The sequence below is a fragment of the Neolamprologus multifasciatus genome, chromosome 14 (genome assembly GCF_963576455.1).
Source record: "Neolamprologus multifasciatus chromosome 14, fNeoMul1.2, whole genome shotgun sequence".
Lineage (NCBI taxonomy): Eukaryota > Metazoa > Chordata > Actinopteri > Cichliformes > Cichlidae > Neolamprologus > Neolamprologus multifasciatus.
In genome coordinates this window covers 11,261,009-11,278,853 of record NC_140452.1, presented here as the reverse complement: position 1 = coordinate 11,278,853, position 17,845 = coordinate 11,261,009, and the positions used below count along the sequence as shown (strand labels likewise).

Genomic DNA, 17,845 nt, shown 5'->3' with positions numbered 1-17,845 from the left:
GCAAGACGCTTTCTGGTTTCCACTTGAAGTCTGTTTGTATTCTGTGACCAATATGTCCTCATTTGAGAAGGAAAGTACAAAAAAGAAAAAGAGTGCATTCCCCAAAACATAATTTTAAACCATCAGCTCCTATATAAACCGTGTGTTTTCTTTATCAGCTTTTTAATGGTATCTAAATTAGTAAACAATGGCCGGCAGTTTGAACAGGAAGACTTGGCTCAGATATCCACTGGCTAGACCAGAAGTCCTGAAAGAGCAGAGGTTAAGTCTGAAGAGAACAGCAGACAGATATCCAAATCATTTCTACTTCTATCCGATGGCTTGAAAGTAAATACAAATAATTAAATCATTAAGAATTAAGTCAAAAAGACGGCAGAGATGTAACTATATGTGGATTATTTAAAACAAAAATGTTTTAAGAATTCTCCTCATTAAGAATCTTTCAGTTATTTTTAAATAGATGTCTCTTTTTTCATATTGTCTAGTATATACGCAATATAATGTGCAGTGAAATAATCATGCTTACCGATATTAATGATGCTTTAAAAGTAAATTAATCAATAACAGATATTCTGTGAGGTGAAACTTAATGATATTTTGAACCAGTACATGCTAAGCTTTGATTCAGACTTCAACCAAAGTAAACTCAACATATGAGGGGAAGGGGGCTGCTGGAGTTTCTGTGCTTTGCTCTCTCTCTAAGGACATGGAAGGAATAATGAATGTCAGGTCTGAAGGAGGAGAGAGCGGGATAAAAAGAAACCGAAATAGAGCAGCTTTCATGACAGCGTGGATCTCCATTGGGACATGAAGCTGCTCATTAAAACCTTTCTTAGTGTAGGGGAGAGGAGGTAACTGGTGTTTTCTGTAGTAGTTAGAGACCCCAAAGACACCTTGTTCTCTTCCTACACTCTCACCCATCCCGTGAAGCTGCAAAGTCTGTGATTATGTGAAGTCCATGGTTATGCGTTACCTGCTGTGCTCCCGAACTCTCTGTTGTTGCATCTCCATTCATTATGTAACATGTTGCCTTATTTCTTTTTAACCTAAACTAAATATGATGATACAAGACTTTCAGTTATATATTTTCCCCACTCATGAGTTGTATTTGGCTGTATAGTCTTTCTCAAGTCTCTCTGTGGCTTTTCCCCTCAGCACTAAGGCACCCAATGAAAACAAAGCAAGCTCAAGGCTATGCAGCCCTACAGTTATAGAATGGGAGTGCCCAAACCCTGGGTATAAATACCCAAAGCTCCATCTATATTTAGTATCACTTCCCCTTTGAAGAGAGGCCCAGTTTTGTCAGAGGAGATGAGTGCGCTGTGTAATTCTTGTATAGCTCCTAGCCACAGCTTCTCTCTATATTTTTCATATTTGGGTTGAGCTGTTGCAATTCCAGCGCCAGACCATCCTTCCCTGGAAGAGGCTCATTTACAATATTGATGGCTGGTCTTGTGTAGAGGGACTAAGGATGACTGAACAATCACGTCAGCTCACCATTTATTGGTAAAAGTCAAGCGTTGCCCAGAGGTACGATTAGGAAACCCAATTACTTTCAGACTATACTTACACTGTGCTGCCACCTGCCTTGGGCTTACAGTTGTTTCTTTTATTACTTCCATTCTTGATTAATCTTATTCTGACACTTCTTCTATATTCTCATTTTTAATTTTTTCTCTCTAGTGCCAGTATTATTACTTGTTTTGGGGTTTGTTTGTTTTTTTAACCATGCTCACCTTTCATTAAAGTGTTTTTGTCATTCTTGCAGGTAAGTCTTAATAGCAGAAAAATCTATACTTTTTGGATTAAAAACAAACTGCCCACTGTTTCTGATTTTCCTGCTGTCTGGTATTCATAAAAAGAGATGGTCAAGATGTACTCTATTGCTTCTGTAAATGTCTTTTGATGACAATGAGATATTTTTTTTATCATGTCTGAGCCAAGTTACTTCATTACATTACGTTAGCGTGCATGATATTACATTGCATAAGATGCCATACTGGCAGCTTTTTGGGCCAGTGGAAAAAGTGATTACAGGCCTTTGGCAGCAAAGGCTAACCAACAGATGACAAAAACAAATGCGTTTAGCAGAGATTCCCAAAAATAGCTTTTAGTATTGGTGGTGATGTCAGGCTGAGGTTATTTTATGGATTGCAAGGTGTTTACTTGTAGGAAGAGCCTGACATAATCCACAGAAGGTTCCAGTCCCCTTGCCCATGCACAATCTAACATTCAAATACTAATATTAATTCCCACATATTGGTTGTGTGCTACAGGGTTGTAAAACTCCGACATATGCATGGTGAACCTTCAGATGAAAATACATTAAAATGTTCTTTTCTCAGAATAATACTAAGTAATACTAACCACCAATAATGTTATAAAAAACATATTTACTGTGACTATTAAGTATATTTTCATTTTCATTTATTTAAAAACAGTGTCCATTTTTACTGTAGCACTGAAAGTCAAAATACAGTACAGAACATCATGAAGCATAATTTCATTTCATGGATCTTAAGATGTTCTGGCCATGAAGCAAATTTAATATGCATGATGGGGTAAATGTGCAGAAGACCTTTAAACACAGTATAATGCAGTTTAGTATCTGCTATAATCTCAATATCATACACATGGAATTATCATGTTTCTTAAAAGGTGTCTGCAAAACCTGAAAAAGTAGGATTCATGGCAGAGCTGTTGAATTGCCCCTACTGAAGTGGTAGATATAAGATACATTACATATATATAAATAAATAATTATTATAGAAACTAGATTTAAAAAAATTTCAAATAGCCATAAAAAAACAGGAAATCTTTTTCCAGGATATATTTTTGGTGGTTTTGTTTTTGAGATTTGAAGTCAAATATCTTTTAAAGAAAAAAATAAATAAACAAATAAAGGTTTCTTCCACAGTGACCAAATCATATAAAACTTGGTATTGAACTGGCTGGCAGATTTATAAAGATGGATGGGACCAGGTAGAATCTGGTGTTGGAGGGATATGAGTGGAAATAGATGGGGTTAGCGGCTCTCCGGTGTAATAAAAGAAATGAAAGTAGTAATAGACTCTCAGTGAATTCCATTAGGGACACATCGACACTACACAAGCCATTCATTATGATGATGCTGTGAAGTGAGATATTTCATTGTGGAACCCAATGCCCGGTGTGAAAGGGGACGCTGAGGGATGGGTGGAGCACAAAGGTCTGCCTCAGCCTCGTTTACTGCAGTTTTCTTCTGTTTCTATGGAGATTTGAGGCTTTTCAGCCAATCAATCAATGAAAGCATGCTTTTCATCAGGCAACCTTGAGGTTTTCTATGGAAGCGCTGATAGGCAGGAGCGCATTGAAATCTTGTGTTTGAAAATGTGTACAACTTTCCAAGGCTGTGTTGAAACAGTCCAAATGGATTTGTAAACCAAGTAGTGTGTTTAGAATAATTTGAGTTTATTTATAATAGACATTTGTCAGATGTCAAATGCTCTCCCAGTTGTTTATTCGTTTTTAATTGGTTTTTGTATACAGTGTCGTTTTCATACAGTTTCATACTGTGTCTCATCTTTTCTAGGTGGAAAGGGAGGAAAGAAGAAGAAAACAAAGGCTGGCTCTAAACCTACTAAAGCCAACGGGTCCAATTGGGCCAACGTTCCCCTGCCCCCTCCTCCTGTTCACCCTCTCCCTGGTACTGAGATGGACCATTATCCCAATGATCACCACGACGGGGGAGGGTATGTCTGCTAATATAAAAAAAATACACACAAATGATTCCATCTTGAATGGATAATGAAAAACCATTTAAATGCATAGAAACAACATACACACTTTACAGCTCAGTTTTCAGTAGAAAATGAAGCACGACACAAGTTTTATTTTAACCAAACGATCAGATACCAAATCTTTCAAACTGCTCTCCTTTTTTGTATTTGTCATTATTTCTCATTAACTTTTACAGCCCATTTGACCCAATTATATTGTTTTCTGGATCACCTCCCATTTCACACTGGGCCTCCTGTTTTTTGGAGCAACCAAATGTAATACGTCAGTTTATTTTAGTCTACTAATGCTGCCTATACCCAGACAATTAAGACATTACAACTTTTAAATTATTTTTTGAAAGTCAGCTCAAATACAAGTCATGCTGTCAAGAATTTGTTTAAAAATATTGTGTCCACTGTCATTGAAAATCTGTTGTAGCCAAGTTAAGGCTTTTAGGAAAAATTTAGGAGGCTAAGAAGCCATACGCAGAACCTTTGTAACTGGCATTTCTGATATTGAAGAGAAGAAGCATGAGCTCATGTGGAAGCGCAAGAGGGAGAAAAGTAAACCTGTTCCAAGTAATATTTTGTGTGTTTTGTGGGCAGCTAGCTACACACAAAATAAAAATGGCAGTACAAAAGAAATGATCACAGAAAGCAAAACGATATAGATGATGTCCAACAACTTCTTGTATAAGCAACACACTAAATCTAGTTGCATTGTGCATTAATGTCATCTGACTGTACCTCACTCAGTTTATTGACTTAGTACTGTAAATCTGACGAGAAGCAAAGGATCAATGCGCGTATAGTCTCTACAGGCAGCACACGTGCTCTTTTGCACAGGGCTCTTACACAAAAACCCACATACAGATGGGTGGGAAATCAAACTATCTGCTGACCCGTTTTTCTATCTATAAAATAAATGAAAATAAAACATGTGTCTTTGTGAGTTTGTAGACATACGGGTAGCTTTGGCTTAATCTCGCTGATGAATTCCATAGTGGGGAAAAAACCCCTCCTAATAGTCCTGTTTTGTAAAGATAGATTTATGTTATCCACACACACTGAGGCTGAAGTTGATATAAAAAGCTGGATTCTTATAAATGATTAATGTCGTACCAGACATCTGATATTTTTTGTTTCATTTTCATTTAATGTAATGGTGCAGTGGTTTGCACTGTTGCCTCACAGCCTTTCTTTGTAGAGTTTGCCTGTTGCCTTGTTTTTGCGTTAGTTTCCTCTTGAATCAAGCTTCCAGCCATGGTCCAAAGAGATAGTTGTTAGGTTAATTGGGGATTCTACATTAGCTGTCGGGGTGAATATGATAGTTTACCTGGTAAACATGGATGGAAATGGATTTTGTGTGGTAAATGCAGTAAATCAACGCTGTACTTTAAGTGTGAACTAACAGTAACTTGTGTAAGTGATTGTGAGAGTGTCTCTCTTTGGTCCAGTTGGCACCATGTCCTCTTACTCCCATTTCCAATCTGGGAGAGTCATCTGCTTTAATAGGCTATCTGGCAAATGAAGAGTCTCATGCACTGTAAATCTGAGGCCGCTCTTAATGGCAGCAGATTAAAACAGTTATGTCCTATGGAGTGTGCACTGACAAATTTCTATAATGAACACCTTCTTTATGGCTAGTATTATTTCAGCATGTATAAGCACAGCTATGAGGAATTGAAGCTTGACACCAACTGTAATTCTAATCAGGACTGTTGTATAACAAATTGCTGTCCGATGAAAGTTGGAGAAGGTCACAAAACTGTGTTAGCACATATCAGTTTCTTTTGACATATTTATTTTTTTATGCTATCTACTTTTCTCAATCGTCTTTTACTTGCAGACACTGACAATATCACACATCTACAGTAATGCCATTACTATGTCTGTCCATACTTCCCAGTTTGATTTCTATAAAACATGCATAGCTTTAAAATCAGCAAGCTGTGCTAAATTAAATTAGTAGATTATCATTTTCGGTTGTGGTGATTAAACCTCCAAGCTCCTTATTTGTTAAGTCTATCAAATGCTTCTGGCATTTTCAGATAAACTCATTGGTTGATAATTGGGAAAATACTAAATAGTAAAAATAAGTCGATATTAATCAGTAACAAAAATAACTGCTTATAGCTCTTGCTCAGGCTATATGTAACCTTAACTACATTTGTGTGGTAAACATGCATTTACCCTCAGGTATGAGAGCGATGGTTGGGGACCGCCCATGCCTGTGCAGACATATCTCCACCAGGGCATGGAGGATGAGCTGGAGGAAGAGGAAGAAAGGGTTCCCACCCCGCCTATCCGAGGGGTCGCCTCATCCCCTGCTGCTGTGTCCTTTGGACAGCAGTCCACAGCCACCCTGACCCCCTCTCCCCGAGATGAGATGCAGCCCATGCTCCAGGCCCATTTGGATGAGCTGACCAGAGCGTACCAACTGGACATGGCAAAACAAACATGGTAAACACAGCAGCATTAAAAAGCATTGTAAATATTTAAATTAGATACTGCAGTCCTATCAATCTATTTATCTAGACAGATATACTATTGTAGTCGTACATGCATTGTTTTTATTTTACAGTGCTTACTGTACATTGTGTTCCTGTTTATTGCTTCCAGGATTTATTCTGTTCCTGCAGTATTCCTCATGTCAACTGTGTGTGCAGCGGCGATAAACCCATTAATCATTCCATTTTAATGGGCCCATGCTACCACTTAGGCGACTACTGTATTTTGCTCACTCTAAGAGACACAATTTCATACCCATGGTTGTTTACTCCCCCTACACTCGTACGGTGCATTCCATTGTTGTGCTCATGCAAGTCAGATGAAGACCATGCTTCATTCTGTCAGCAACGCACAGAGAATGAGAGACTGGCATTCATTCATAATAGTGAAGTGGGTGGTAGTGGGGGAGCTGGGAAGCCTTGTCAGGAAGGAGATGTCATGTTACCCGGTAATGACTCTGTTGGTTAGAGAGCATCTCTGACAACACCAGAGGGCCAGTAATTACAACCAATTCCCACTGCAAACCGCGTCAAAGACTTTGCACTCCTCTAACAAACGTGACTGTCAGCAGAGCAGGCTGCCACTGAGGTGACAGCCATGTGTCGACAGGCCTGGAGAGCATCCCTTTATACCATCCACAGCAGCAATTAGTAGGTCATTGTGTTAGCATACAAGCTGCACTGTGGAATTAGTGAAATTGTCCATATTTATTCAGCGGCCCACATAATACAGGTCTCTGTAGTTAGCTCTACATTTCCACATGCAACCACATGTTATACGTTCGACAGTCATCGCCGCTCCACATTCCCCAATATCAGATTATATGGAGTATTTATTTATTTTAATTTTTTTTTACCAGGCACATGCAGGGAGGCTCTCTTCCTCCCCAGGCTCCAGCTCCTCCAGTGGGCTACGTGTCGAGCACAATGGTTTCCGACCTGGAAACTGACCTGCCTGATGATGAGGAAGAGGAGGAGGAGGAGGAGGAGGAGGATGAAGGCTATGGAGCCAGGCATCCCCGTGGAATTGAGCACACACCAGGGTCTAGCATGGACAACCTGGACAGCTCTTTAACAGGTAAGGCTGTTGGATTTGTATCTGGAGCCAGCGGGGCTTTAACCTAATGTTGTTAACCGCAGTATAATTTATTTTAATGCATAAGTAAATGGGATTTGTTTCTTGTTATTCAAATGTCCATAAGCAGGTAAAATGCATTCAACTCCCATTGTTGTTACATCTTGTTTAACGGCAAATGGATTGTTGTTCATAACACGTTCTTCATGACTTTGGTGTGTTAATTTTTGGCCCTCAATCAAGTTTTTTAAGCACCTTTGGCAGGCTCTGGGGAATTACAATTATCATTTTCAAAAAAGAAAACAGATAAGAAAGTCCATGAATTTTAAACAGGATAGTGAGAGGGAAATTAAGAGGAGGGAGAGGGTAGGGGAGAGTGACTGTGATTTAACTTGCACACAGCTCCGGAGCCAGAGCCAACCGTATCTTCCCGAGGAGATTTGAAATAAATTTCACGTGCGGCATATTCCATTCCAGACTAGAGGCACCATTTCCATTTTTACAACTCACTGAAAACTTTTACAGCCGTCTGTTAAGGGGACATATGAAGGGCATGACATTGCAGTGGAAGAGCTGGATTCTGGATTGCTGCTATCATACTGACCAGGCCTGACTATCCATCTGCAATGTAAAGGGGTAAAAGTGCAAAAATGGACTTTTATGATAAAAGTGACATATGGGGAATAGGTTTGGTAGAAACGTCTAGTTTAGTGTTGACCTGTCATACTGTGTACCCCTCAGGTTATGTGTGTAAACACTGAAAAGGCTATATTGAGACATTTATGGGTGGTAAGAATAAGGAAGAGAGCAAAAAATCGAAGGAGCTGGGCTATCTGGGAGAGAAAGCTCAAAAATAAGAAGACAAACAGTGCTGTATATTGGCCTACCCTGTCAGTAGAAACATTAAAGAGTGGTTTTCCAAGGGATGATGGAACAGTGGTTTTGGTAGCACTGACACATGCTGCTGCTGATGTATTTAGAGGAATATAAAGCGGCAACGGGGCCCTAATCTGCTGCATCTCTCCTCCACTGTATTACTCTGAAGACAGCACTATTTCTTTTTATCTCTCTCCAAGTCTGCCTCTCACCCCATCGTTTGACAACACAGACACGGCCCCAGCTCCGGGGTGAGCAGGAGGAAGAGAGGGAAAAGGGGAGACGCTGCTGAGATTTATTGTAGCCACCGTTTTAAGGCTACACAAACAGGGGAGGGGCAGGAGTGAGATTGCTGTCAAGCGTCGCTTGATGGATTTGTCATTGTTTTAATAATATGGAAATAGGTCTGTTTTCATAATGTTACACCAAAGGCCAGTAAATCTAACTTTTCAGTGATGTTCCAGGGGAAAAAAAAGAAGAAAAGAACCTGCACTCTCCTCAGGGGCCATTTTTCACCAGCGAACTGTCTGCACAGGTTTTCCAATGCGTTATTCCATGCTCTGAGTTAAGGCAACTTATTTTTAGCTGATAAATGTAACTCCTCCTGTTGTGGTGGTATTGCAGAGCGATTGCTTGCACGAGCTACAGAGTTGAGGTGAACACGTAGGTATTACTTGGCTCTATATAGGTCATGCACAGCTAAAATGTGGTGGCAGTGAAGCTGTTATGCGTACAATGACTTGAAAGCTTGGCTGTTCTGGGCGATTACTCACCCATAAAGTCTTGCCAGGTTTGCGAGGTGTGGGGTCAGATCTCCTGGTGGCAGGTAGACGCCTGCTCATCAGGGGGAATGATTTTCCTACTTAACGACATGCAGATTAGGGTTCCCGTCAGTGTAAATCAGTTTTAGTGGCAGGAGGGAGGCAGCCTGGGTTTTACTGCCCTCCATCCGCCTAGCGTTTACTGGTCTTGCTCTATCAGTGCATGGAACATGGAGGGTGTCGGCCAGCGTTTTTTCGAGAACACAGTTTGGCCCATTGCTCTTGTTCAAGATGTGATAAAATGGCAGATATGTAGAGCAAACCTTGGTCTGGAGCCAAAAAAAAGTTATATTTCTAGGGCAAAAAGAAAACTAGATTGAATTTTTATCAAATTATGTTAGAATGATCACAGTTTGATTGGATTGCTGTTTCTGAGAATAGAAGTGCTCCAGAGGTTCTGCAGTAGAAAGTGGCAGTTAGAGCAACTGAAAAGTCATTCTGTGATGTGATTTGCTGAGGCAGTGTTCCTTCGCTGAGCCGAAAGGACTTGGAAGCTTCAGTGCTTTGGCTGGCACTGCCTATACTTCATTATCTGCTCTATTCTTCGTGGGAGGATTGGACCCAGTGGAATTGCTGTCTTTCTTTCTTAGTGAAAAACTCTTAGAAAAGAATTTCAAAGAAAATGGCCAGGAAAGATGGAGGGCTCAAACTAGTTGCCTTCGATTTCAGTTTGCTCTGTAAAAATGGGATGTGTAAGGGGGTACTCTACCTTATGCAAGCCTATATTTTATAGAAGTTTCCATTAATCTGAGAGAATTTCCCTGCAATAGGAGTGAAAAGATGTTGCAATCTCTTCTGTTGAAAGTGCAATTCCATAAAGTCACAACCAGTGACTAAGTTACAGTCTCTTTGAGACATCTGGTTACAGACAAAGAGACTCACAGATGGGGAAGTTGGAGAAGCCTTTGAAGGGGATTTCCTAGTGTGTCTGGTAAAATAAACCACAGTGATATTAACAAGTTTTATGTCCAATTGTTAATGTGATCTGTTGTGTTGCAAAGGGAAGTGCCATCTGAGAGAGCACACTCATGTGTTAGTTGTGTTCATTTGAATCACGGCCTGCAATATGCAGCAGTCCTGGGCCAAGAATCTGCTACCCTTTGTATTATCCTGACCTTTTAATGAATCCTGCTGCTAACTTTTGTCCCCACTGTTCTCTAAGCAACCTTTACCCTCACATCTCCCCAATTCTGTGTTACACCAGTTTGTCCAATCACATCGCTCTGTGTGAGGGAAGGATAGTGTGTGTGAGCTGAGTGCTTGGGTTTATGCCACTTTAGCAAAGACTGCCAAACCAGTCCCACTGAAAGCTGTCACATTAGCCGACTGTTCTCTGTGTTTTTGCTTGCCAAAATGGCATATTTTTATTGGCAGAGTGATGCTTTTATATTTAAAGTGCTGGCCTAGCTTTTTATGCGAAGGAAGAAAAATTAAGGCATAAAGAAATATAGTAGCATGTAAGCCAAAAGCCTGACAGTATATACACATTTTATTTATTTGTGCCCCTTTGATCCTGTAAAATACTCGCTTGTGTTGTTGTAGCTTATTGAGCAGTATATTGATGAATGCTCATAGAATTTTAAACCATTAAAGTGCTGTGCACATAGAAGTTAAAACCTGTAGTTTTCTTAAAAGTACTGCACATTTTTAGACAGCGATGGTTGTGCATTTTTAAACGGGACTAAAAAAAAGTCTGTGCGCATACCTCCAGGTGTTTGATTCAATACGATGTTTTGTGAGATGTCACCTGAGGCAGTCGTGTAGCTAACTCTGCTCTGCACAGGTGCGCTCATTGTTCTTTATCAAAAGACGTGCAAAATAAGTTGATGACAGTCCTGCTGTTCCACTGTGTATATTCTGGTGTGTGTAAATGTGCACTTTTGTGTGTGTGTATGCAATGTGTGTGTTTATAATAGATGAAAGAGGGCATGCCAGAACAGAATGACTATACAAAGCGCTCACCTGCAAGAACAGAAATGCCCCACAGCAAATTTAATTCATTTAAGTGTACAATATTCATATGGCTTCTTTTTTTTAAGACCACTCAATAAGTTTATTCATCTAAATGTCTAATCAAAGCACAGATGTTCAGAATGTGAGCTCATATATCCATAGAGGCTATAGCTATGTATGAGCTTGGGATTTCAGCGTGAGTGTTTCAGATAAATAACTATCCATTTACACACATACTCACATAAACACACACAAACATCTGTGCTGAAACCTATGGTGTTCTACAGGGTCCATGGTGAATGGGTGGGGCTCGGCCTCAGAAGATGACCGTAATTTCTCCAGCCATAGGTCCAGTCTGGGCAGTTCATCTGATGGCTCGATTTTTACCCACTGCAGTTTTGCCCAGGCCCTGGTGGCTGCTGCAGACAAGGCAGGCTATCGCCTTGAGGGCACTAGCCTCAGCAAGAGAGGTTGGTGTGTGTGACCAGATATCCATTGCTGGGCTGGACCGTCTGCCACTGACAAATTATCTTTTCATCTCTGTTCTAATTGTTCCTCCTGACATCCATTGGCTGATGTTTTCCTCATAATGCTGCCTTGTTATTTTCTTTTCTGTTGCTTTTGGATGCTGTGCCCAGGTTGTGCATGGTACCTGCTCTATATGGCTACATTGCGGGTATCTCCTGATCCTTAAATGTGACTTAGCTCTGATCTGCCCCTGCTTTCTTTGGTGCATTGTGTAATATCTGGGTGATATGCTATGCTTAAAACCTTTTAAGGACTTCAACCAAATGCTCTCCCTTCTAATGAAAACATTTACCTTTAGGCTTGCTGGATCTTGATTGATAACTTTTCCTTTTCCTGATGACTGTTTTGACTTCACTGTTGGCTCCGTAATATCTTTACTAACCATCTGGCCCGTGGTCCTTTATCCCTCCTGCAGGTAAAGGCTTGTCCCATAGGCCTCGGCCCAGCAGTCCATTTTCAACAGATGGCAGCACAGTCGGCACACACAGCTTGGGCCACCAGAGGGCCACTAGGCCAACTCGCAAACCCAGAAGTCAGGGCACAACACCCCATCGGAGAGATGCTGGTGCAGACGGTGAGGGAGGAAGCAACCGAAAACACATTTTGAAAGTTTAAATTAAAAAAAGGGGGGTTATGGTAATATATACATAACTCACGTATTCAGTTGATTTAGTGTGTTTTTTTCTTGGCACAGACCTACCTCCTCCACCTGAGCCTCCTCCCTGTCAGGGGCAGGGCCGTATCCAGGGGGGCCGCAGTATAAGCAGCATGGCGCCCCCAACAGATAGGAAGGCTTCTTCCTTAGAGCGCCCGCCTATGTCAGGATCCCTGTGTGGGCCAGAAGACATGAAGAGCTCTATTGACAGACAGACGCGCACTTCTTTGGAACATCATCGCCAGGTTCAAGACAGGCTGGGCTCTGCAGACCGAGCTGATGATGGCCGCAGGGGCCACAAAACAGGTGCAGATGAAAATATTTAGCCATAAAACGGGAACAGGCATTAATGTATTAAGGCTAACACAGAGATAAAAATTTCACTTTAAAGCATAGTATGCAACAATGTGTGCGCTAATGGGTTACAACAATTGCTTTTTTAAGCATTAGGCTGAAAGTCAGGTGAGGTTGTTAGGACTTAAAGTTTTTTTTATGAATTAATGTAATAATAACCAATTGGAAATGTTTGTGATTAAGTGCAGATCAGAGTCTTGCTGCTGTTGTTCAGGAAAGCACATTACATTTTGCTCACATAAACAATTCATCCTTTTTATTTGTTAGAAAATGCACTTTGCAACCTAAAATCTATAAAATAATTATACTCACATAAAACCATTCATTAGCAAGAAAAATAACATTATTTTCGAAGCAAGTGAAGTCAAAAGGGAAGTGGAATATTTCTTGTTATTGACTGAACTATTTATTTTAATACAAAGATAATTCCTTTCATTATGGCCAGAAAACAACAATAACACAGGAGTTTAGCTGCTGCTGTGCCTTTGCGGTTGGGGATTTTTCTCTAAGTGATTGTGTTGAAGTTAGTCATGCTGCTTTGAGACTGGGCTCCCATGAACAGATTGCACTGTCTGCCACTTGCTCTGGTTTCCAGAATGCCCCCCTCAGCCCTCCCTCAGCCACCGTAATGCCCCTGTAACTGTTGCCAGTACCAGCCTGCTCCACTCCAAGTAAGGCAGGAGGCCCCAGCAACTGAAATGCACTCTAATCGCTTTAGCTTTCTCTTCTCACACAAACAGCAGCTCTCTACACTCCATCTGTGTGTGTGTTCATTAATCTTATGTGTGCACACGCCTGTTTGTTTGTGACCGTTAGAGCTCTTCATGCTGCGTTCCTTGGACTCTTTGTGCCAGGAGTTTCTCAGACAGTTAATCTGAGGCTGTGAGACAAAGACAGGTGTCAGAATCAGCATCTTTACGAAAAACACTGTAGGCGAATTCCCTCATGTTTCAGTGCACTGACTGATTTGCAGTAGACTCCAGTGAGGTCAGGGAAGGCTATATTACAGTCATTAGCAGAGCAGTGGGGAGCAGTTTGATGAGATTTCACGCAATGATGGAGACTACTGAGGGTCAATGTTATGTTGCCCTGCAGCAGGAGGTGCCACAGCAGCCAGTAGTCCCCCTGTTATTGTATTTACCCTCATCGTAAGGGTGGTGGCTGCAAGGCCATGTGCGAAGCTGAGAGTCCTCTCCATGGCACGCCCTGGCATTGCTCGCTGGCACGGCCACTCTGCAGATGTCAAGAGTGTGGGGTGGTGGTTGCAAAGTGTTCTTTGTCTCCATGCATCAGATGCAAGATGTGTAACACTGCAATAACAAAAGTTCAAACTTAAAGTGTGCCTCTCGGTTCCTATGTGTGTGCTTTTAGAAGAGGGGTGTCTGCCATACAGTAAACCATCGTTCCCCTCCCCTGGTGGCCACAGTTCTGGCACAGGCTCCTCCAAGGGCTCAACAGGGCCACGCAAGACTGAGGGTCCACGACAACCACACCAGTGGACCGCCACAGAGCATGCTGAATTTCTGGGGACCAACGGACAAGGACAGTACTCAGGAGAGTTATGTGAGTAATTTAGTACTTTGATGTTTGACAGCAGTGTTTTATGGTATATGGCACGGCACATATACTGCAGTAAAAAGGGCAAGTTTTGTAGTGCAGCAATGCTTACCATAAAATTACTATAACTGCATCTTGCCAAACAACAGTTTATCCACCCTGTCAGTACTTGTGCACACTTCCTGTGTTAAGTGTGTCTGGCTGTTTCAGCACATATTTTCTGCAAAAGCTTGTCAGTGTTTGTGTATATGGATGGATTCAACTTAGATTTTATTGTACTGGCAGTTGTTGTTTTAACTTGTGAAAGAGTCAGTCCAGCTGTTTCCTTTGAATTCCTGGCAAAAATGTCTCCCAACATGTTTATTAGGTTCTTTACTTAAAGTTAACAAATTTTTTTCTCTTTTTTTTTCCAATCCTAATGTTTTCTTTTATTCCTCTTCTCACAGAGTGATCTGCCTGCAGTTTAAACTGGAGAGAACCTGTTCTCTCTTTGGAAGAGTGACACCCTCTTTGCCGGGGTAGTGAACTTTGTCCTTACCTGTGTGTCCTCAGAGGGAAGCAGTGCAGCAATGAGAACTACGGAGAAAAACAGTGTCACAGAACTGTAAATGCGATGTATAGACACAGACATACTGTACATCTTACTATGTTTTTTGTCCTCAAGAAAATATTTTCCACCTCCTACCTTACTCCAATTTTCTTTTTGTTAGAAAAAGGCAAGTTAAAAAAGAAAAAAATCAAAACATCTATAAGAGAACAAATTTTCTGGTAACTGCCCTTGAGGAAAAGGGGATTTTGTTTCCTGTAAATATATTCTTTAACTTGTTGTTGCATTGCTATGCAAGCCTGATTCTGTTTGAGCTTTTTATTTCCATATACAGGAACAGTTGGGTTTTATCTGGTTATTTGTATTATATGTGAAATGAGTGGCTGTTGTGCCATAAAATAATTGTTTTATAATCCATTGTTTGTTGATAGCTACCATTAATTATTATCATTATTATTGTTATTATTAATTATTGTTTTTGCACTGCAATTTTTGGTGATAAGCACAAAAAAACATAGCTCCTGCTGACATGAAGAACCGGAAGAATATGTGAAGAGGAGTTTCTGTACTGTAAAGTAGAGAGAAGAAAAATATATGCTAATGTACAGAGAGATATTAAAGAGTAATGCTTTGCTCACAGACAGCAACAAATAAGGCGCCCATTTCCACAGTTGAGACAAATTGGGTGGCAGACACACAAGGTTCCTGAGGGTCTGAAGGACAGATACGAGGCCAAAAGAAGTACAGAAAGGATTCTGTATTGCTGTAGTTGGTTATTTAACCCCTAAAATAATAGAAATATCTAGTTTTCGGTGTTTGGGGGCAACTCCAAGCATTGGCTCCATTCTAGTACAAGGGTTTCCGAGCATTTCAAATTCTGTTTCTTTTTTTCATTTCTATTAGGTTTTACTACCTAAATAATTCAGTAAAACAGCACACTTAGAATAAAACGGTTAAAAGGGAGGAGTCGCTGAAATCTATCCGCATGCTGCAGTCCGGTCAGAGCACTTACAAAGGCAGATTTGTGATTCTTCTATGGCCTTAATAGGTAGGAAACACAAACAAAGGAGCATTTATTGTTATTAGTGGTAATGTTACTCCTAAATCATGAGTGGAACAACAGCAATTGTTTACATCTTTTGTGTTTTTGTTTGTTTGTTTCATTTTATTGTCTTTTGGTTACTAATATTGTTTTAATTGTTTGATTTTTACAGCACTTACTCTTTGGTGTTTGTGATGTTGTCACTGGGTACAGCATGATCCAGGAAAACAACACACCGACCTGCTGGGTTCAGCTGGGTGCTGTTCATTAATGAAATCTACAGAAGCGGTGGTTGGCCTCCAGTATGCTAAGATCAGCACAGTCTTGTGTCAGTGATGTTAAGGGATAAAAATGAGTGCGTATGTTTTACAACGTAGCTTTGAGTGGAGCGAAAATGGAGAAAGGCCTTGTATATTAACTAGTAGGTCTCACTGCCTCCATGTGTGCAACCCGAGTGTGGAGCAGAACACTTTCTGTCTGCCCGACTGCCACAACACACACACACTTATGTTTTGCCGCTTTCGACTTCTCAGCCTCTGATTCTCAATTGTTGTCTTTTTAAACGACTTTTTTTTCTTTTTTGGTTGTCCTTTTTTTTTAATGAGAAGCTTTTTTCTTTGTATGCCTTTTATGGACTCCAAAACGCTGCTTAAAACAATGATGTTTTCAATATTAATGTTCAGGATTTTTGTGATTTAATGACTGTTTGTTTTGTCTTTTTTTGTACTGCTAATGTTGATAAAGGGGGGGGTGGGAAACTAAAGGCCATCAGATGCTGTTGTACTGTTGTCGTCATGCCATGTCATTTTGTTTTTTTTACCATCCACCCAGTGGCCAGTGTTCTGGAAATGAGGTGCAAAGAGTATCTCAGGTTATTTTACATTCTGGTGGTGTTTATGTATGTGTATATATGTGTATATATCCATACGCATCTCCACTTGATTATGCCATTCCATTTTCATTGACAGTTTATCCCTCTCATGTCTGATTCTGTCGTCCCCTCTTTTCTTTTCTGCTGTGGACTTTGAGTATAATGTGCTGGTTCATCCACCTTAAGATGTCAGTAAAAGAACATACCAAATTAAGATTGTCTAATGCGTTTTAGTGTCTCTTTAATACTCATTGTTTTCTTTTAAATCACAGTGTCGTTTTGTATTTATTAAAATGATAATAAAAGTATATTGTGAAATATGCATAAAGATTTGTGAGATATAAAATGTGTTTTTTTTTTTTTTGTTCCTTGTAAAGTTTGGTGTCAGAGCCGAGCAGCGAGGCCATAATGAGATGAAAGGCACACTGTGCTCACAGCATGGTGAAGTGCCGGGTCAGTAGTCGTCACTCTTCGTCTTGCATGTTCACTGCACTGCTCTTCTCATGTCAAAACTGAAGAAACTTACAATCCTTTCAACACAAGGAGTAAAAATGCTCACAATTTGCTTGTCAGGAGGACAAAGGATAAAAGTGCTTTTCCTCTCCTTTGTTCATTTTCTCAATATTGTTGGTTCTTTGTAGCCTATCTGTGTGTTGCCTTTTTTTGCTATAAAAGAGGATTAAAAATGACAAAAAGAGAAAGGTGTTGGGTGAAGTCTTTCTGTACAGTAAAGGGTGAGGTCGACACCCTGATCCAATGCCATTTCTACAGTACGGTACATTCTCCTTTTTCTCCCCCTGTAAACCACCTTCTGTATTCACTTGCATGTCCAAGAAGAGAGTGGATCAAGAAAATAAACTTTTACAGCTTCATTCCCACGTCCTGTAAGATAAATCCATGTTCTTTTATTTCCTTGTACCTGGATCAATATAAAATAAAATATTTTTGAAAAATGGAAAATGGCTTTGTCTTTGATAGAAAGACTATAGCGCGGGAGGTCAGATTTGACACAGTATGACAGACAAAATATATACAGAACATACAAAAATACAGTCAAACAAGATCATTTTCAAGGTTAAATATTCAGTTTTTCTTGGATACTTGCACTGCAGCTGCAACATTAAAAATGCAAGTTTGCCTTTTTTCTACAAAACATGGCCCTGCTAATATCTTAATAGTGTTTGACTCAGCAACAGCACAAGTGTAGTTTATTTTGTGCTGTGTGTGTATGCAGTAGAGATGTTTAGCTCGCTGTGTGTTTAAAAGGGTTCCTGACTCAGCTGTGCGTTTTATGTCAA

At 40.3% G+C, this 17,845-nt stretch overlaps 1 protein-coding gene across 10 annotated transcripts in view; it reads left to right on the top strand.

Moving 5' to 3' along the window:
* The window catches only part of LOC146503609 (roundabout homolog 2-like), a 312,156-nt gene extending 295,281 nt beyond the window's left edge, over nt 1-16,875 (top strand). For 8 of the 10 annotated variants that reach the window (XM_085184221.1, XM_085184220.1, XM_085184222.1 and 5 more), the window contains 8 exons: nt 3,572-3,731; nt 5,958-6,221; nt 7,129-7,346; nt 11,281-11,463; nt 11,937-12,095; nt 12,216-12,482; nt 13,902-14,093; nt 14,534-16,875. In XM_085184221.1, coding sequence (XP_085040347.1) covers nt 3,572-3,731; nt 5,958-6,221; nt 7,129-7,346; nt 11,281-11,463; nt 11,937-12,095; nt 12,216-12,482; nt 13,902-14,093; nt 14,534-14,535 — 1,445 coding nt within the window. In that variant the 3' untranslated portion in view covers nt 14,536-16,875. The remainder of the gene's footprint in view (nt 1-3,571; nt 3,732-5,957; nt 6,222-7,128; nt 7,347-11,280; nt 11,464-11,936; nt 12,096-12,215; nt 12,483-13,901; nt 14,094-14,533) is intronic. The other 2 variants (XM_085184227.1, XM_085184228.1) reach the window with 1 other exon arrangement.
* The last annotated feature ends 970 nt before the right edge of the window (nt 16,876-17,845 follow it).